We start from the raw sequence: 21793 nt of genomic DNA on the forward strand, positions 1-21793 counted from the left end.
GCGGGGAAGAGACAGAAATCTTTAATAAATAAATAAATTTAAAAAATAAAAAAAGAAAATTTTGCCTTGTTAAGTATTACAAATTGCTCTTGAAAAAATATAAAGAGGAGATTCTATTAATTATTTAGGCTATAAAAGAGGGTTACAGAAAATTAAACCCCAAAAGGTGCAAAATAGGATAAACCGATTGCAGACTCTTAAGACTTCCAAAGACTGTTAGGAGACATTCCCAGCTATGACTCACTATTGGGATAAAACCTGATGAACTGATTAATTTAAACAAAACCTTAAATGGTGACAAGGATTTAAATAGTCCCAGGAAATTATCAGGAGAAGCTGAGGGAGAATTGACTTTTATTGAAGAAAATTACAGAAAACATATGTGGAACATGAGGATGCAAACCTAACTGCATTCTGGTCATATCACCCTCCAAATATTCCCCAATAGGAATTTTAATGCAGAGGGAAGATATTATCTTAGAATGGACCTTTTTACCACATAAACCGAATGGAAAAATTAAAAACTTATGTGGAAAAGTTCTTTGAGTTAATTCTAAAAGGAAAATTGAGACTTCATCAATTAGGAATAGACCCAGCAGAAATTATAGTACCATTCACTAATGATGAAATTAACAAATATGGGAAGAAAGTAAACCCTGGCAAAGAGCTTGTAGTAATTTTTTTTTGAGAGATTAACAACAACTATCCCAAAAGCAAGAGAGTTTGTCTTATGAAGATGGAAATCCTGGATACAGGACTCAGCTTTCTGTGGGTTCTGGGATTCATAACTCAGGTTCTGAACTTGAGTGGCAAGTGCTTTAAACATTGAACCATTTCTCCAGTCCACGGAATGTTGTTTTACACTTTAAAGAAAGTGATAAATACACGAGACCCTTGAGAAGGATCAAAAACAACAATAACAAAATCACGAAGGCTGAGTCTTCCCTCTTACTCTTTACTGCCCCCAGCAGTTCATGAAAATCACTCCATCATGTTAGGGTCCAGGTTGTGTCCAATAAAGGGTTTGTCACAAGGTTGTGACTCACCTTGTAACTTTTGGAACTTTGAAATAATATTTCTTAGAAATCATACCTCATTTTCCTTAATCATCTTACCCCAAATTCATTTTTTCCTCTTTTCTGTACTCATGATTACAAGGGAAAAAAAAGTTTTATTTTTTTGCTTGTGTTAAATTTTTCATCAAGTATTGTTTTAATATGAATATTAGAGGAATAAACAGTGCTGGTAGACATTATAACATTATGGTCTTTTGGGGAGGGTGTTGAGACATTATCTGACATAGGACAGGTTGATCAAGGAGATAGATGAGAATCTCCTTAAATTCTGATCTTCCTACCCCCATCTCCCAAATGTTGGGATTACAGGTGGGCACCACCATGCCTTCATGTGGTGCTGAAGACTGAGCTTGGTGCTTTGTGAACACTGGATAACCAACTGGGCTCTATATCTGGGTGGACTGTAGTCTTGAAGGAACACCACATGATAATGTGAAATGTCAAGACCACAGCATTTGGAAATGTTTCAAAAGGCCAATGAGAGCTCAGTGGAGATGGGGACGCTTCCTGAAGCAGGAATTTTAGTTCAGAATTAAGAATGGATTGGGTTTGGAGGAGCAAGTGAAGAGAAAAGCACACTGTGAGCAGTCATAGAGGCTGAACCGGCAGATATCAGTTCAAAGGACTCAAAGTGGCTGGCATGTGGATCTGTGTTGGGCAGGAGGGGACTGGGCTTCATGGGACAAGACAATGAAGACCCTGGATGTGCAGTGATGCCTCTTGGGCAGCAGAGAGACTTTCAGTACATCTGTAGCCTACCTTCTGGCTCCATCACTGGATTGCAAGAGGTTGAAGGTGGAACTCTGGTTAGAAGCTATAGACAGAAAGTTAAGCAAATTATAGGTATTGTCACTTTCCTACCCAGAACAATAATACACACACACACACACACATGCGCGCGTGTGCACCAAACAGACAGACAAACTCACACTATAAAAGAACCAGTCTTTGGAAAGTCTTTGAAAACAAGTAAGACCACTTGAATCTTTGCAACTTTGCCCACATTTGATTCTGTGACTAGCGGTGGCACAGCAACTACTCCAGCTGCCTGTCATAAGTGTATCCTTGCCCTGCTTGTTTTTGCTTGTAAGTGAGCTCATGGTGAGGTTCATAGATGCAATCATTTGAATTCACTGACTCTTAGCTTTCCTTTGGAGTTGACACTTAAAACACCAATATCCTGTGCTTCCATTTTATGATCGCCCTTTGCTGTTTAGATAGTGCTTTCATTTAGTGTTATCTCCTTTGAACCTTTATTGGAAATACCCATGAAGCAAGTCTGAGGTCAGGCTTTTGCTGTGTTCATTTACACAACCACAAAGCATGCTTTGTTACCCAACAGAAAAGGCAACACTCTGATTATTTGACATGAAAAAGTTTGAAACTACTACAGAGACCCAAAAATTTAACACATGGATCCTTTTTTCTCTGTGTAAGTATGTATAGTATTGGAAGAATATCTATAGTAGATCCCCTCTGTCTGCTGTCAAGTTCAGAATGATCAAAATGGTACAGACAGCAAGGGACATGATATAGGAATTAAGAACATAGACTCTGGGGCTACATGATGCTCAACTTTTACAACCAACCAGCATGCTATGGAGAAGCATGTCAGCATGCGGCAGATACTCTGGTCTGCACTCTTGTTAAAGCCTCAGTGGGTAGCCAGTACCCACAAGGCAGACATATGAATGCAGGAAGAACTCATATGTCTTCAGACAATTTCAGTGGGACAGAAATGAAATGTCCTGCCGAACCCTGCCCAAATCTAGGATTCATACACAAATAAACATAATCTTAAATTTGAGCTAGTTCTGTGGAGGTAGAACTCAATGCTCACATGATTTTCTGACCTTCCAGTCTGATAACGGGGACTGTGTCCAGCAGAAGATGCTGTTCTTTGTAGGCTGGCAGTTGAGCGGGTTGAGCTCGTGAGAGAATGCCCGGTGAAGATAGCTCAAGAGTATAAATAGAAGATGAAAGAGGCTCTGGATGTACAGTGAAGGACACAACGAAGAGCAGATTCGTGGCTTTATCACACCATCCATCTCCTACATGGTTGAGGGATTTGTCCAGCTCCCCTGGATAAGGAGCTAGATTGAGCACAAGCGAGGTCTTGTCAAGAATGTGAAAGACAAAATAGTATATGTTTCCTCTAAGGAGCTTAATCCGCCAAGCATCTATCTGTCTGTCTACCTACCATTCATCATGTCTCCCTATCTATGGCCTTAAAGTAGAGGGCATTATCTGGGGGAAAGAGAGGACAATGGATGGCAAATTACAATGATATATTATGAAATTTTAATAATGAAACACATTGTTTTGTATGTTAACTAAAATTTTTAATTAAAAACTTTAAATTTACGTATGTGCGCGTGTATGTGTGTGCAACGTATGCCTACAGGTACCGTTGGAGACAATAAGTGGGTGGTAGATCCTCTGGAACTGGAGTTATAGGTGTCGTAAACTTGCCTTACTTGGGTGTTGGGAACTGAACACAGATCTACGAAAGCACTAAAGTGCTCTTCACTGTTGAGCCATCTTTCTAGCCCCTTAGTTTTTGTTTGTTTGTCTTCTGTTTATGTTTTTAAAGACCAAGTCGTGACCTTGTGGGTCTATGAGATATGCAGAGATGTGTAGGGAACAAACATGAAGGGCAGATATTAGCATATGCTTGGATGTTTGTCTGAAAAGAAAGCTTAAAGATTGTTTCTAGGTACAGAAACCAAGACCAACACAGAACTGATTGTAAACTGAACACAGTATAATTGGATGTTACAGAAAACTTGAATTTCAGGTTAGGTTTGGTGAGAAAAATCCCAGTAGATAATGTAATCAAATAGGGTTTCCTGATAGACTAGGAAAACAAAAGCAGGATAAATATAAGCACTGGCTTCTTTTGGGGTCTGAGACTAGGGAAGGAGTTCTAACAGTTCAGCCTACACCACCACACAGGACAGCGCTCTTCTTTTTGGAGGTTAAATAACACAGTGTGTGTGTACCATTGTCCTCATTGTCTTTCAGGCTACAACAGAAATATCCAACAAGACACAACACTGGGTCTAGGCAAATGGCTCAGCCAGTAAGAGTGCTTGCATGAAAGCAGGAAGACCAGAATTCAAAATCCCAGCAGTCATGTTAAAAAGCAGGGAATGGCCACGCATGCCTGGGACCCCAATGTTGAGGAGCAGAGACAAGCGGATCCCAGGACCTCACTAGCCAGTTCAGCTGAAATGATGAGCTTCAGGTTCATGGTTGGAGGAAGTAAGGATGAAAGCAATAGAGGAAGATGCTAGACATGTGTCCTCATAGACATATACAAGTGTGTATGCCTGCGTACACATGCACAAATACCATACACATACAAACAAGGCAACCATAATGCTACATATCTGGGCTGCAGTCTTTTGGGTGGCAATTCTGATGAGGGTCATGGAAGTCCCTAATGGCTCACCTTTCCTCCTGCCCCTCCCCTTCAGCCTACAGTATATTTATATCCACCCCATGCCTCCCAACCCCAGGCGATTTCAACATTCAGGCTAGAAAGGGAGAGATTTACTCGAGTGAAGGCAGACAGGTCAGAGGCCTCTCTGGGGACAAGCCAGATCAAGCTGCTGTGTTTGCCCCTAGACCCAAACTAGAGGCTGTGCAGCGGAATTCTGCCCAGGAGAGGACTCTCGTTAGGAGACTTAGCAGTAGCTTCTGCCCTGGCTGTCTAGAGTAGTTCATCTCAGATGACAATAATGTCCAACCTTACTTTCTGAGGATGTTATTCAGTGCTGCTTTCTTAGTTCAGAAGTTGTACTCAACATTCTTTTGACTTGATATTACAAAGTAAAAATGAAGACAGGCATGTTGGCTTAATTCAGACAGTCTTGATGATAGAGATTTGGAGAGGAGGTGATGATCAGTTGGCAGGCTATAAGTGAAGCCAGGGTGATCTAAAACGGAGAAGAGCATACTGTGATTGCATCTTGATTTACTACTTAATGTATGGTGCCAAGGCTGTGGATCAAGTCAAAGTCTTACATGTGTCGTGCATACCAAGGGCTTCTCTCCAGAAGCCAGACTCTTCTGTATCTCCTGAGTCCAGCAATTTACAAATAAGATGAGTGGATGTATTCTTGAAGTGGGAACAGTGGGACATCCAAAGGCCACCTGTGTACCATCTGCCTTATGCCTTTGGAGAGATGTAAGCTGAAATCACCCTGTATGTGTTGAATGTCTCATATACGAATTCTATTTCTCCAGGGGGCCTCCTTGGACAACCTTGTAATGGTCACATAGAATCACTAGCAAGAAGGTATTTGTGTAGAATTTTTATACATCCAACTAGAATCCTTATTTTTCATCCCTTTGAGAAGAAGAATCTAGACCATGGTGTGAACTTACCTGATTTATAGGTTGTAGGCAAGGTGTTTACACCACACACCCCTAGTAAGATTCATCTGCAACCTAGCTGCTGCCGTGGAGACAGCTAGAGCATTACAGTTTGAATTGTTGGGTGTTGAAGGGAGCTGAATTCATGACTTTACTAAAAATCTACACACTGTGAACGTATACTGTGTTAGAGAGTGGTCATGACCACTTCTTTAATGAGTTATTTTGTCCTTTCTTTCTAGGTCCTTGGGTGTGGCTCTGTTGCCCAAGCAGTCCTCAGCCGAGGTCATCTTGGTGGAATAGTCACTATGAATATGGGATTTGCAACAGCAGTTGTGATGGCTATTTATGTCACTGGCGGTGTCTCTGGTATGCAGTAGAAGTCATTATTACAACGATTAATGGAACTGTCCCAATGTACTAGCGGGATTGGCTGATTTACGTATCTTATGTATTATGTCTCTATAATCCGGCAAGAATATGTATGGATATCTTTTTATAGATGATAAAATTTAAATGCCAACAAATAGTTAAGTGGCTTATGGGAAGGCAACATTGAACAAGGACCAGATGGGGTTAGCACTCATACCTCAGCCACCCCTGGCTACTGCAGGGTATACTCCAGCAATCAATACTTCTTATTTTATGAATCTCATGATTGGAAGCCATTTCCCAGATAAGCCTGTGACTAGCTCGGCAAAGGCCACACCAGCAGAGGCAAGTTCTTGGATCTTTATCAGCTATAATCAGAGTGGCTAGGTCTTTCGCAATGTCAACTCTGTCTTCATGACAGTCTGTGCCTGAGCTAGAAAACATTAACCTGGTTCTTCCCTAGTGACCAGGCTGACCATGGCCATTTCCAGGGCTCTGCAAAGCAAAATGATGGTGTGCTATTGAATGCAGTCTGGAAACTTAGGAGGGGACCTGGGGCAGGACCAGGTGTTCTGAGCCGTAGTGGAGCTACTGTTATGAATTATAATGTAAGTGTCTGATATGTAAGATACCTGGTATGTGATCCCTGTGAAAGGGTCCTTACACCCCAAAAGGTCATGACCCACAGATTAAGAACCACTAGTTTAGAGTATTTTGCCTTCGTGATATCCTGAGCTGAACATTGTCAAGCAATCATTTGGTACTAATTCCCCTTGAATTCTGTTAGTGTAATTGACCCTGGCCACTGCCACTGCAGGTCATAGATCTTTGCATTCATTGTTGTATTTGGGGGCTTGAGGAGTCATTGTGGGGGAAAGGATTGAAAGCAGCAGCAGGAAGAATAAGAGGGAGCAGGAAGATGGCAAAGAGCTGTCCCCTCTGGCCTGGGGACTGAGTCCGAGCTCTTGGGAGTGAGAATCTGAAATGACTAGAGGCTGCATTTCCAGGTCAGGCTTTGACTCTGACCAAGTTGTCTATGAGAGGCTGTGAGAGCACCCAAACCCCATAAAATGGTGGGTGATCCCGGCTGGTGAATGATAGTGTTGGGCTGGAATGGGAACACGTATCATGACTCTGTGTGGAACTAGCGTAGTTCATGCTCAGCAATGTGCAGGAGCAACACATGCATGCTCCATGACAGCTACACAGGCCACAGCATCAGTCTTGGCATCAGTGGCCACAGGCAGGAATCAGAGAAGACAATTGTGCAGGAGGTGTCTCTATCAAGATGGCTGTACCTAAGACGATTTGTAGCCGCATGGGAAGCTCTTTATGAGGTCTCCAAGAACAACCAAGGCATGCCAGACATGAATATAAATGTTGTCCCATTTTGTGGCCACAGACTGGTGAAGTCAGTGGCCTTTCACTTTTAAATATAAAGAATCAATATTCTGGGGCTGGAAAGATGGCTCAGAGGTTAAGAGCATTGTCTGCTCTTCCAAAGGTCCTGAGTTCAATTCCTAGCAACCACATGGTAGCTCACAACCATCTTTAACGGGGTCTGGTGCCCTCTTCTGTCCTGCAGACATACACACAGACAGAATATTGTATATATAATAAATACATAAATATTTTTTTAAAAAAAGAATCAATTTTCTATAAAGGAGTTTTAGCATCCTGCTCCATTGTGAATGTGCCATTCAACCAATCAGAGCTTATTGTTATACACACCTAATTATTATGTATACAATATGTAATTACAATTATGTAATATGCTACTCAAAGCATGTAGGCTGCCGGGTGGTAACTGTTTTTTAAAGTAGCATGTGTATGTGTGCGCGCGCACATGTGTGTGTGTGTGTGTGTGTGTGTGTGTGTGTGTGTGTGTAGACATGCATATATGTCATAGAATGCACATAGAGTCCGTAAGTTCTCTCCTTTTACCGTGTGGGTCTCAGGGATTGAATTCAGGTTGTTAGGCTTGGTGGTAAGTGCCTCACTACACCCTCTCAGGCATCTCAGTGGGCCCTGTTGGTGACTATTTTTTGACATAATTTCTAAGTGAATTAATTGAAAAAGCAGAATAGCCTTGCTCAGTGACAGGAAATTAGTAAGGTATTTATCACAGAGCTGTGTAAGGGTGATAGGGAGTTCACCTAGAACAGGAGCTTTGAAAAGTTCACTTAGCTCACCCAAGACCCACATCTTGAGCCTGTTGGACCCTGACTGTTCCCCGAGGGGGTTCTTTACATGACTAATATGGTCATCAAAGCAACCTTGGCCAAGTGGATATTTGAGAACAGGACTCCTTGACCCTAGAGCTCATGTTCTTTCCACTACGCTGCTCTGGCCACGCAGGTCTGTAGGAGGCAGGCTCTGTAGCCCTCTGGACTCCAGCCATTGCTCCCTGTCTCTTTCTGGATCCTCTGTCACTCCTTAACCCCTTCTCCTCATTTGTGTCCAAAGCTCCCTCCCAGATCTACCCTCTCTGACTCCCAAGCAACTGTCCCTGGACTTCTGTCATGTACATCAACTAAACAAAGCCCCTTGATTATTTCATCGGCTCTCTTATCTAAAACGCCTACAAAGTGGCTGACATCACATGAGACCTGAGACTAACTGGGCTTCCAGGATGCTTGCAAAATGTAAACTTACCTGCGGGATTTTTTATCTTAGGAGAGAGCTTGTTCTAGAAGCCTTACCTGGCAAGGCTCTCCACAGGGATGGTTTGGATCAGAGGTGATTTTTTATGACCCTCTTATGCTTCCACAGTGAGAGCCTGTATTAGATCACAGATTCTGCCCTGTTAGCGTGGATTAGCCACGTCTTTTATCCTATCCGGTACCTTGGCTCATCTGCTGTGCTCAGGCTCGTCTCCTCTAAGCTCAGAGACCCTCTTCTCTAGGCTCAGACCCTCCTCCCCTCTAAAGTCTATAAATGTAAGGTATTTCATTTGTTCTGTGGGCTGCTATTGGATGCTAGTCCCTGCATCCCTAGCCCGCCCTGTGTTAACTAAAGGACTCTCCACGCAGCCACAGGGTGAAGAGGAACAGATGCAGCCGGCTCCAGGAATTTCTCATCAGTCTTTGTGTTTGTCCAAATTCATGCTTCCAACCTTCCTCCTAAGCTAGCAAGACCCCACAGTTAAAGTGCCCATAAGGATCCGGGAGATCCCCCATGCTTTGACATACTGAAATTTCCTTGCTCATGTTCACTGGAGTTGAAAGGCAGGGATGGTTGCCTCTGCAGGTTAGCAGCCAAAAACCCACTTTTCAACCTTGAACAGGAGACTCGGGAAAAGCATGGCTTTCTGTGGAGGCTGGGCTTCTAGAACAAGCATGACCATGGTTCTGATGAGGGCCAGGGTTCAGGGTTGTCGTCACCCTTATAATCACCATCAGGATTGTTGTCATCTCTCTTGTTCACACCTCCCCTGAATGCCCACATTTCACTGTGCTCACTTTGGAAATGGTTTTAACCCCCTTCCACATGAAAGGCCTTCCCTGTTCTCCAGGTTCACCTTGTGCCCCACCACCTTGCAAGCTCAGATGTGCATATGTGTAACACACTTAGTTTTCAAGGCAGATACATCTTGTTTTGAAATTTATTTTTAATTTTGTGCACTTGTGGGGGTGGGGTGGGGTACGTGCATGTGAGCGCAGGTACATGCGGAGTCTAGGAGTGGGCAGCAGATCCGCTGGAGCTGCAGTTACAGACGGTTTTTGAGGATATCTGGTGTAGGTGCTGAGAACTAAGCCAGACTGTTCTGCAAAATCAGTATGAGTTCCTAACCAAAATACCTCTCCAGTCCCAAGGAGGTTAGAAGGGGATCAAGGGAACCCAGCTCTTAAATTCAGATAAAGCTGAACTTAAATTTTGGTTCTTCCACTTGCTGACCACATAGCTGGGAGAAAACCCCTCCTGTTTTGCAGTTTTCCCACCAGTTAACTAGAGCAGAAGCCATTCCATCAGATTCTTAAGTCTAAAGAGCACCACAGTGATGCTATCTGACCAGTCACTCAGTAAATGTTGCAGTTGAGTCCCAAGCCGCGTGAGATCATCACTGAGCACAGAGCAAACCTCTCTAACTGTATACGTAGCGAGACTCAGGAAGCTGATTTTGCTACTACCTACAACTTGGGTTGGGTTGAGGAAGCTGTTGCTACATTTCTGTGTGAGAGAACACACTGTTCAAGCAGAGGAACCTAGGAGGATCCATCCAGACATGGCAATCACCTCCAACAAAGCCCTTCTGCCTCAGGGACAGGCACAGGGCATCTGCCAGGACATCGCCCTTTCCCAGTGTGAAGAATGGCTTCACAGCTTCTATGCACATGCTGAAGAATTGTTAGATATGGACTTAAGCCTCAGTTGCCTTAAAAAATATATGCACAGTAATAGTTTGCATCAAATTACTTATGGTATTCCTTAACTGATGGCTAAAACTCCACCTTTTTTTTTTTTTTTTTTTGATTTCCAAGACAGGGTTTCTCTGTAGCTTTTGGTGACTGTTCTGGAACTAGCTCTTGTAGACGAGGCTGGCCTCGAACTCATGGAGATCAATCTGCCTCTGCCTCCCGAGTGCTGGGATTAAAGACGTGAGCCACCACCACCTGGCTAAAACTCTACTAAAAAAAAAAAAAAAAACGAGTTGCTTACACAAGTTTTAAATGTCTGAGTCTCTTTTCATAAGATAAAGATTCTAAACCGTCTTTAATAGTGCAATGGATTATTAGTTGCCCCCCTTCAACACTCATCTGTGTTTCTGTTTCCCTCTCCCCATGCCCACCCGTTGACTGTCTCCTCTTCCTTGCAGGAGGCCACATCAACCCAGCTGTGTCTTTTGCAATGTGCATCTTTGGAAGGATGGAGTGGTTCAAGTTCCCATTTTATGTGGGAGCACAGTTTTTAGGAGCCTTTGTAGGGGCTGCAACTGTCTTTGGCATTTACTATGGTGAGTATTGACCTGGAGTCCAAACATTTGGAGGGCTAGTGGGGCAAGCGACAGAAGCTTGAACTTGGTAGGAAGCATGAGACTGAGCAAGAACAGGAAGCATTGTGACAATGAGGCCCATGTTATCAACAGAGCCAATTTATGAAGCCTTTTAATAAAATCTATGAATCGGCTTTTTAATCTAAAGATGTTTATCTGTGTGGTCTTTGTTTGTTTGTTTGCTTTTGCTTGTACATATATCTGTGCACCACCTGTGCATCTGATTATCACAGAAGCCAGAAAAAAGTAGCAGAGTCCCTGGAACTGGAATTACAGACCATAGTGAGACACCATGTGGGTTCTCAGGTCCTCTCTGGAAGAGTAGCTAGACTTCTTAACTGCTTAGCCACTTCTCTAGGTGCCAAAATATGAATCTTAAAATGGAGGGTACAACTTCTAAGAACCTAGTTTCAGTTCCTCCCTGCACTACAATATGAACATAGGCAAAATGCCAGTGGGTTCTCTGCTGCTTTCTCTGATTTGACTACAAATGGGATCCTGCCTGGTCATGAAAGCTGTGGCCCAGGAGATATTCAGGTTATGCATCTGGGAACATGCCTTTAAGGAAGAAGCACAGCCAAGAAGCAGGCTGGGTGGGAGTCTCTGCCCCATCTAGCCCACAGTTGGAGCATCTGCTCAAGAGCCAACTGAAGAAACAGTGGTCTTGGAGACCACAGACCCAGGACTGAACTGAGACTGTGGCAGTGAGTAGCTCTGTGACTTAAATACATACATGGGAATGAAGTTTGAGGGCACATTTCCATAATCCTGGCACCCGTGAGGATGGATGGTCAGGAATTCAATGCCATTCTCAGCTACAAAGCAAATTCTAGGCCAGCCCGGGTGATTTGAAACTTTGTCTCAGAATAAATAATAAATAAGTAAACATGTAAGTCATTAGACCACATAGGCCCCAGTTTCCTTCTCTGGAACAGGAGGGGCTCCCAAAGTCCTTAAGGCTAAGGAATCAACCCAAGATGAGCCTTAGAGTGTTTTGAATGGCAAACTTAAGACACTGATAATCCAAACCCTAGGGAAACAAGTTGTACAAGGAGCCCCTCCCTGCAGTGTCTCTCTGAGAATTAAATGTCTAAGGGAGATCCGAGGTCAGAAACTCAGGGAGACAGCAGCAAAGAGAGGCATGGAGTAGGTACTGTCTGTATCAGTGACATCCAGTTTCCCAGCTCTGGGGGCTCTACAGGCCATCCATAGCATCTTCATTATCCCAGTACACCCTCAGGTTCTGAATTAAATTTTTAGGGGCACTAGAGAGTACTCTAGGAGTTATGACTTCCGCTTAGTTAAAGTTGAAATCACACTTTGGTTTTAGGTCAATCTTGAAAATTCCAAGAATTCCTCCCACACCCCCAAAGAAGGTTGCTGTCTCAGACCCCACAGACTAAGGTCCTGGTCCAAGTTTAGAGCTGCTCCGCTTTGATTCCTGTTGCTGTGATAAAAATACCTTGACCAAAAGCGGTTTAGAAGAGGCTTTATTTCAGCTCCCGGGTCATGGTGTATCATGGAAGGAAGTCAAAACAGGGACTCAAGCAAGAGCTTGAAACAGAAAACATGGAGTGTTTGCTGACTTCCAGGCTCAGGCACACACAGCTTTCTTGTACAGCCTATAACCTCCCTGAAGACTGATGCCAACCACAGAGAGATGGACCCATCTTCATCTGTTAAGAAGCAAGGCAACCCCTCATGTACATATCCACAGGCCAATCTAATCAAGGCAATCTCTTGGTTGGGACTCCCTTCTCAGGTTACCCTAGGCTATGCCACAGTTTAATTAAAGCCAACCAGAACAGTCCTTTCTAGAAAACACTAATGTCCCCAAGCTCTGTCTTCCATAGATGGACTCATGGCCTTTGCTGATGGAAAATTGCTCGTCGTGGGAGAAAATGCAACAGCGTTCATTTTTGCAACATACCCAGCTCCATTCATATCCCTGCCAAATGCCTTTATAGACCAAGTAAGTGGAGCGTCAACAAGGACCTGATTTAGGTGGAAAGACATGATAGAACGTGAGGATAGGCATGGGGTGCGTATTGGAGCATTGTAGGCCTGTGAAAAAGGAAGGGTTGTGTTTCCAAGTCAGAGGTCTTTATATGAACTGAGCTTTCTGGACAATGATTTGCCCTTGAAGATGCTGATGCCACTAGAAGGGTTCTCAGCTTCCTTTTTAATGCACATAGGTGTTTTATGTTAGTTGAGATGAAGACAAAGAGTGGCTGCCCAGACTAGAGGCAAATGAGGTCCTTTTCACTTCTTGTGTCTCTTTGGCGCTAAGGGTGATAGTCACAAGAGATGGCATCTACCTACCTCCAAGGACTATGAAATATGGTGGTGAGCCTGGGGTGGCATGAATCTGCCCTACCTCTCCATGAGGCTGAGATTTATCTGACTCTCAAGGGAGATAAGCATCTCAACTAGATTGATATTTGAAGTAACTTCTGCTGGTTGTGGTGGCACACACGTCCCCGTCATTTGGGAGGTGGAGGCTAGAAGGAGATATTCAGCTTCCTCTTGACAGAGTCCATCACCAGGGAAGCATAAAACAATTTTTTTGTTTGTAGCACTCCGGATTGAACCTGGGGCATTGGACATGGAAGGCAGGCTTTCCATCACTGAGTGCCAAAAAATATGTATTATGGCAATTCACAACTGTCTGTAACTTCAGTTCCAGAGGATCTGACACCCTTATATAAATGTACATGCCCTAAAAATACCCAATGCAAATAAAACAAGAATAAACAAATCACAAAATTTTTTTTAAAGAATATGTTTCGATGAATGGCCGAGTCTGTACATTAGTGAAATTATAATTATGCCATTCTCCCCATAAAAAAGAAGGCTTCAGGAAATTTGGCTTGTACAAAATAAAGGCCTTGTCTCCCGAGAACAGCAGTTGCTGGGAGTAGTCATTGGAGGCCAGTCAGGTGGCCTTTAAATAGCAGGCTATAGGAAGTGTGGGAATGATAAACTCTGGATGGTGGGCAGCTTGGGACACATTACTCTCAGGGTCTTTCCATCTCTGATAGTAGATGAGCTGATTGGAAACAGAAGTTTAACAAGTGGGGGAAAGTGGAGCTCTCTGAAGAGAAGGGAGTGGTTGTTTAGCAGTGTGCAAATAGTATGAGGAGAGACAAGGTAAAGAATACGTTGCTGGAGGCATGATGTGGTCCAGGTTCAGGGTCCTTATATCTCTGATATTAGCTACAGTACAGAAGGTGAGATGGACAAAATTAATCTTTCTGGCTTCAAAACACTAGGAGTCTATTGCTGCAGCCCCATCTGGATGCCTCTGGATGATGGGAACTGTTCAACATACAAAATCCCAGAGCAATTAGCCATTTATCTGCGGAGCAAACAAGGCAACTGGGGTACCTTGGAATAGACTTTGGGGATGGGTATTCAAGCGTTTTCCCAATTAGTTCAGCTAGCTAATGTGTATTTGTTAGACACCTGTGGTTCCAACCTGTTCTTGCTCCAAACGTCAAGGTCAGAGGTTCAACTGATAAGTAAACAAGTGGTTCATTCAAGGTTACAAGGGCAGAGATAAGAGATCAAGTAAAAGCACTAGGCCAGCCCAGGGTTCCACTCTGCCAGAGATGGTCACGAAGGGCTGCGCAGGCACCGCAGCTCTCTGGAGAAGATGTCTCCCCAAACAAATTCTTTTGTTTATGAGTATTTTTGAAAAGTTGGGGAAACACTGAAGGAATTAGACCATAAATTCACCTGCTTCGCTCCCAACCTGCCTCTTCCACTCACCTTCGAGCACGTGCCTCAACCTCCGTCTACCTAAGTGCCCTCATCTGTAAGGAGAATAGCAGGGTTTCCGCCATGGGGATCATTACAACTTCTCAGTGAGATGAAGCACGGGATGGGGCCTGCGGGAGGTGGACATGCTGTGCACCCCGGAAAGCTACACTTCGGGTGACAGAGAGTATGTGTACAGTCACGCACAGCTGTCATCTAGGTTGTGAAACAAAACGATGGCTTATAAGTTTAGAATTTGGAGAGAGCAGAAAAATCCCACCTCTTGAGAGTGCCTGTTAATGTTTTTGTTTTTATGTGTATTTTTTAAAAAGTGAGTTTATAATATTTAATTTCTCAATGTTATAAGCACTTTAGAATGTTACCATATAAAGTTTTACGTGTACTTGGATGTGTGGATGTGCACATGTGCATGCCATAGCACACACATGGAAGCCAGGGCACCACTTTTGAGCGTTGGCTCTCTCTTCAACCACGTGGACTCAGGAGACTGAGCTTAGGTCATCGAGTTTGGCACCAAAGGCCGTTATCTACTGAGTCACCCCACTGGTGCTGTTTACAGCTCTTAGCATCTCTGTAGTAAGTTATGGAACAGACATCCTGCAATGCATCTCCCTCCTCTGTTATTGATGTTTGCTTCAATGGCTTCCAGTTTCCACTACTACAAACCGTGCTTAAGTAAAAGTATATATTTTAAGATCTTTTCCCACAGTTTCATTATGTCTATGGTATGAGTTTGGCCTATTGAGTTGCATGCACGAACTTTGGTTTTTAGATACATATTGATAAGTTATTGCAGGATTTCCTCTCAAGAGCATGGAGTGTGTTGAGATGCCCTAGAAATCGCTGGGAGAGTGGTTTTTCTCCAACCTTGCCACTGTTTGCGTTTTTTTTGTTACAAAGCAGATTTTCCCACTCATTTCATAAGCCTGAGTTTCCCGATAAAAAATTTCCATCCACTCCCTTTGCGTGTTCACCTATTGCTTTCTTGCTTGCTCTCTTTACATCCAATCTAAGCCAAGCCTCCTTCACTCTCTGATCTTGCCAACTGTCCCTCAGCGTCACTGATGAGCAGACAGTGTGGTAGTTGAGGACCAGTCTTCTCCGGACTGGACCAGCTGTGTGACCTTCAGCAGGCACCCAGTCTGCAATGGGTGACTCCATCAGCATCTGCTTCTAGCATGTCTGTGGAAGAGCCACACGCTTGTCCACTATGGTAGCTGTCACTATTTCATTTTTTTAAGATTTGTTTATTTTAGGTGGATGAGTTTTGCCTTTATATATATGTGCTGTAAGACTTTAAGACAATCCGGAAGCCATTTTTGGCAATTCTGAATCCTCTCAGCCTCTGTGCCATAGTGCTTCCCCTCCTCCCCTGGGAACCAAGGACCTAACAGCTACACTCGCACATACTCAGTTCCTGAACAATTACCCATATACGTATATTTTGGTTCGGTCCCCTGGGAAACGGGGTCAAAATGACCTCTTACCTCATCTGATCTGGCAACAGCTCTCCAGTCAATTATTGGTAATAGCCCTTTCAAATAAGCCAATCAGAATAGTCAAAGAACAACCCCCCTTGCTTCTGTGGCCCCTTTAAAAGTAGACTGTACCAGCTATTTGAGGTCCCTCGGCTTCCCGAATGCTGTGGGACCCTGTCATGACAGAATTAATAAAATCCTCATGCTTTTGCATCGGCTGTGGTGTATGAGATGGTCTCTGGGGGCGACTCCTCGGTGTTTGGACGCTAGAGTCCAACAGTGCACCACGTACTTGCAGTGCCTGTGGAGGTCAGATGAGGGCTTCAGATTCCCTGGAACTGAGGTTACAGGTGGTTGTGAGCTGCTGTGCAGGTGTTAAGAGCTGAACCAAGTTACAGGTTGGTAACTTTGGGTGAGCAGGTGGACAGAACAGACTGAACTCTGGAAAATTTTCTCCCTCTCCAGGTGCTGTCTACCATGTTCCTCCTTCTGATTGTCTTTGCCATTTTTGACTCCAGAAACATGGGGGTCCCCAGAGGCCTGGAGCCCCTTGTCATTGGCCTCCTGATCATTAGCCTTTCTTGTTCTCTGAGCCTCAACACTGGCTGTGCCATGAACCCAGCTCGAGACCTGAGCCCCAGGCTCTTCACTGCTCTGGCAGGATGGGGATTTGAGGTCTTCACGTAAGTACCAATGGTGTCCTGTGCCTGCTGTCCTTCAACAGAGAGTACTGAGCCTTGACTCAGAGATGCGGGAGCATGTGGACCAGAGAGTAGACGCTATGGACACTCTGGTTAAACATGAACCATTTTCGTTATATAACTTGTCTACAGATGGACTTGGTGACCAAATCCAGACTAGAACTGAAATATGACGCTGCCAAGGGACGCCTGAGTCCTTCATCCTCCCAAGAACACTTTATTGGACATTAGATACGCAGAGGTCACTGTGATAGAGAAGGACTTTTCTGAATCAGTCCACACACTAGCATTTGGGGCAGAAGACTGTTTAGAAGGCCAATTTATCAAAATTAATCTAGCATATAAGATGAGTTGAAAAGGGGGAGAGGAGGAGGATAGAATCCATGCTGAAAGACCCACACATTCCTGTGGCAGTCCTAGGAACACAGAGTAAATGATGGTTTCCCTGTGTGTGCACTGAGCCAGGACCCCGCAAGTAGTCACACTCGGGCACCTCCTCTCAGGACTTCTGTTTCCGGCACAACGTGTCCAGCTTCAAATAAAGCAGACAGGGTCCAGACCGTTACAGGGAGATGCTCCCAAAAGGGGACCGTGGAATAACTATTATAGCTGCTACAGGGATAGCACCTTACCTCTAGCCAAGGCTTCCAGGAAGGTTTTTAAACCAGAGAAGAAAGCAACCACCTTTGCCGGCCTCTTGCAACAGGGTGCATTCGTATTTGAGGGCGTGGGAAAGGACGCTGAGAGGGCAGGTTCAGCAACCTCTTGCATGAAGTAAGAGTGACATCTGGTGGTGGCCGTGCTGAGTCTCAGTTCTCTCCCATGCAACCCATGTCCCTCCTTGCACCCTCCCTGGGAATGAAGGAACTGAAGCTCAGAGGGGGAGTACCTCCTCAGAGACATTCCAGACTGCCCCAGGCTTGAGGCCAGGTCTTCCGGAGTCCAGGACAGAGCTCTTGTTTTCTGCTTTTGTCCTCTCTGATCCAAATCTGCTGTACACAAGACAGGTGTGAAGGCTGTAACCCCAGCACTAAGGAGGACAAGGCAGGTGGGTCCATGAACGTTTAAGGGAAGCCTGGGCTACATCATGGGTTCCAGGCCACCCTGGACTGCAGAGTTAGACTCTATCTTGGACAAAATATGCTCTAAACAAAAGGCCACAAGGATCAGTCTGTGGCTGTCAAGCATGATCATGCAAAGAGTAGGCTTGGATTCTTCTAGAATCAACATACTCTCCATTATGCCAGGCAGGAAGGTTTTGAGTTTCTTATGGCTTTGGGGGATGAAACCTAAAGCCTTGTGCATGCATGCTGAACAAAGGCTTTCCCTGCTGCGATGCTCTCCAAACCCTTTCCTGTTAGTTCACAAGAGAAGGCCAGAATCTAGTCAGAGTACAGGGAAATCCTCGCAGGCACCTGTTTATCCTCCTGGTCGCCTGCTTTCCCTGGATAATTCTGAACATTTGTCATTTTTTAGAAATAGTTTTCCTCAACTGTCTACATCTTTAAAGGTTATATTTTGTGCTTCGCTTTGCCTAAGCAGTCCTAGAAGTCGTTCCTATGAAGCCACTTAATAAATAAACAAAGCTGCCTCTGCCTCCCAAGTGCTGGGATTAAAGGCGTGTGCCACCACCGCCCGGCAAAATGTGTAGCCCAGGCCAGCCTGGTCTACAAGAGCTAGTTCCAGGACAGGCACCAAAAAAACTACAGAGAAACCCTGTCTCAAAAATCCAAAATAAATAAAAATAAATAAACAAACAAACAAACAAACTCACAAAGTGACCTACTGTCTCCTGGACCGTGCCTTTCCTGGAGTGGACAGAGCCTGGGTATTTTTGCAGAGGAAAGGGGAATGGTGGTTCAAGAGCCTTGCAGGATGAAGCCCTGCTGAGTGCGTGTGTGGGCTGGGCCCCCAGAAATAAGCACTGGTCCTGATGATATTCGGCAGACCATTTAGCAGATAGCTCACACACGGCCTTAGACTTTCTTGAATCTCTAGGAGTTTGCCAGCACTAACTGGGAGTCCCGGAATCTAGCCACATTCTGAGCCCCTCTGGTGTTGGTTTCATCACAGCCCCAAGCTTCACTGTTTGACAATATAGGAAAGACAATTACTGAATAGCCTCTCTAGAGGCCCTCAGTTTGGGCCATGGATTCATGGAGCCGTATATTTTTTATTTTTACATTTTAATGGAGGGCCGGGCAGTGGTGGCACACGCCTTTAATCCCAGCACTCGGGAGGCAGAGGCAGGCGGATCTCTGGGAGTTCAAGGCCAGCCTGGTCTACAAGAGCTAGCTCCGGGACGGGCACCAAAGCTACAGAAAAACCCTGTCTCGAAAAACAAAACAAAAAACAAAAAAAAAAACATTTTAATGAGGGTGTATGGGATGGGTGATAGACACACATCACCACCATGTACACATGGAGGCCATAAGGCAGCTTGTAAGAATTCTCTCTCCTTCCAACACGTCAGTCCTGGGGATCCAACCCAGGGCATTAGGCTGGGCTGCAAGCATCTTTACCCACTGAACCATCTCACTTGCCCAAGTACCATGTTTTCTAAAAGGAAAATAAATAGAGTGCAATCATTCAGTGGGGTCATTAGGACACTGGACTGGGTTCCTAATATCCCTGTGCTCTAGTGAACGTGCTTATTATACAAGGTAGGTATGGACACAGAAAGAGTCACTTGTGCATAACAAGGCCAAGAAGCATCTCACTGACTTCCTGTTTGCTTTCAGAGCTGGGAACAACTTCTGGTGGATTCCTGTTGTGGGCCCGATGGTTGGCGCTTTCTTCGGAGGCCTCTTCTACATTCTTCTTATCCAGCTCCATCACTCAGACCCCAACTCGGAAGTGAAGGCAGAGCCATCTGGGAGCAAGTTAGAGAAATACGAACTCAGCGACAGCATGTAGTGGTGTGACCGGGTCTAGATTTACTATTTATTTGGTTCTCGCTTCAGAAAAGATGGCATCCATGTGGTATGCTTTGGTGAGAATTGAGGGTGGGGTGGGGGAAATCGACCCACTTTTCTCTAGCCATTTGGGACAAACCATTGCAGAGGCAGTAATGAAAAACTCCACCAGTCACCCCTCCCCAGAATATCACTGGCAGTCCCCCTGGGGCCGCTTTCTCTCCAGCCTGGTTCATTGCATCTTTGATGGAAGGTCTTAGTAATTGCTAAGCATTTAGAAACTTGACCATGGACTTGGTAAGATGGTCTCAGAGACATTTACTGCCCTATGTGAAACAGTGTCACCAAAGGCTCTGCCTTCACAATCTACAAACACAGCATTCTGAAACTGCAAGGCCCAACAGTGACTGCGCTCAACACCTATGAAATGGAAGGGAAGAGTTAACACTCCACCAAGCTGAGCACTGATATTCTCCCAGCCTAGGGGTCTAGAAAACAGCAGAAGACAGCTGGGAAGAACTCTATGACATTTAAAAACCTCAGGACACAAGATAAATTTGGGAAACTGAATGGCTTTTTTTTTATGGAAACCATTTGCCAGATTAATCTCTTGCACTTCCCTGCATTTTAGATGGTATCAATTAATTTCCAGGTCCTTAAGTATATAACAACCTGAAATATGATTTTAACCTTGGTCATGAAAAATACATCGCTCTGTCTTTTTCAGCACAAATTTGTTTTCCTAATGGCTCAGTTGAGGACAGACCTCTTGAGTAGTCTGTGGCTGCACATCCATGTCCCCAGAAGCCCAAACTAGAAGCTAGTGGAAGCTGACCAGGCAGACTGAAGTTGAGGGTAGAAAGAGTCCCTGGGACAAAAGCATGAGGGACAGGCTTTATCTCTCACTAAATGCTTTCCTAAGCGTCATCACATTTGACCCCAACAGCCATTGTTGGAGGGAAATAACCAAAGCAGCCATTTTTCAAATGAAAATCTCACATGAATTAAGCAAGTTGTCCTTTGTTTTGCAGGGTGTCTTATGCCTTCCAGAAGCTTGCTAACTGACTGAGGGTGTTAGACATTCCCCTCAGGGTTCTGTGGAAGGGGGCATCAGTAGCTTTCAGAACATGTGTGCTTTGTAGAAATACTACTTTCAGATCTTAGGGTGTGAGATCTCCAGATTCTACATTGTTTGGTATTCCCACTGTCACTGAGGCATTGATGAAGGAAAGAGTATTAAATACATGTAGGGGGATATTATTGTGTTTAGGATTTTTTTTTCCATTTGATAGCTACCAAGCATCCTTAGTTCAGAGTTGGTCAAAAACTGTCTAGGAATTTAATTTCCTGTGGGAACTTTAGAAAATATTAATTCCCATTTAGTTCTTTGTAAATAACTCAGGTGATTCAAGCTTTCATCAAGGACTGGAAACATGGACTGGATTGAATTCTATGGGCCCAATTTTTCCTTGAAAGCCATATATAGTTGTCATGATGGGCTTGCTGGTGGTGATCTCAGTGCCTTCGGTTCCGGGTGGATGACAGCATAGTTCTCAATAGTGGCAGTTTTGCTTTCTTCTCTCCATACTCAGAACATCTGGAAACATCTGGAGACAGTGACGTTGTAACATCTAGGACTAGGGGAAAGAGTTAATGGTTAGAGATGCTGCCACCACAAGGTGGTATCAAACTCACGTCGGTTATGCCCAGGATGAGAAACCCTGTAGTTTCTCAAAGGTGGGGAGAGAATCAAGATACTGTGGTCCTGAGCCCTGGATTCAGGTTCTATGGGGAGCAGAGAACGAGCCAGAACAGACTCTCGAGGTAGATTTTAATTCTTAGAGCAGGAAGCAATCCAAAATTTGAGATTTTGCAGGGTAGATTGTGCAATAGATCATCCATGCAGGTCCTCATTAAATACCACTGGATGATCAATGATCAGGATTATAAGGAGGAAGTGTGCAGTGTCAGAACTCCACCCTAGGAAGGATATCTTCATAGAAAAGGCTTCCTTGGCTGGGTGTTTGTGACGCATGCCTTTAATTCCAGCATTCAGGAGAGAGAGGCAGGCGAATCTCAATGAATTCGAAGCCAGCCT

General features: G+C 44.4%; 1 protein-coding gene across 2 annotated transcripts in view; it reads left to right on the plus strand.

The window, feature by feature from the left end:
* Aqp9 (aquaporin 9) overlaps nt 1-21755 on the plus strand; it is a 41238-nt gene extending 19483 nt beyond the window's left edge. For both annotated transcript variants that reach the window (XM_026779437.1, XM_005347660.3), the window contains exons 4-8: nt 5699-5825; nt 10645-10782; nt 12675-12793; nt 16545-16762; nt 19522-21755. In XM_026779437.1, coding sequence (XP_026635238.1) covers nt 5699-5825; nt 10645-10782; nt 12675-12793; nt 16545-16762; nt 19522-19696 — 777 coding nt within the window. In that variant the 3' untranslated portion in view covers nt 19697-21755. The remainder of the gene's footprint in view (nt 1-5698; nt 5826-10644; nt 10783-12674; nt 12794-16544; nt 16763-19521) is intronic.
* The last annotated feature ends 38 nt before the right edge of the window (nt 21756-21793 follow it).

The sequence above is a fragment of the Microtus ochrogaster genome, chromosome 5, assembly GCF_000317375.1.
Source record: "Microtus ochrogaster isolate Prairie Vole_2 chromosome 5, MicOch1.0, whole genome shotgun sequence".
NCBI lineage: Eukaryota > Metazoa > Chordata > Mammalia > Rodentia > Cricetidae > Microtus > Microtus ochrogaster.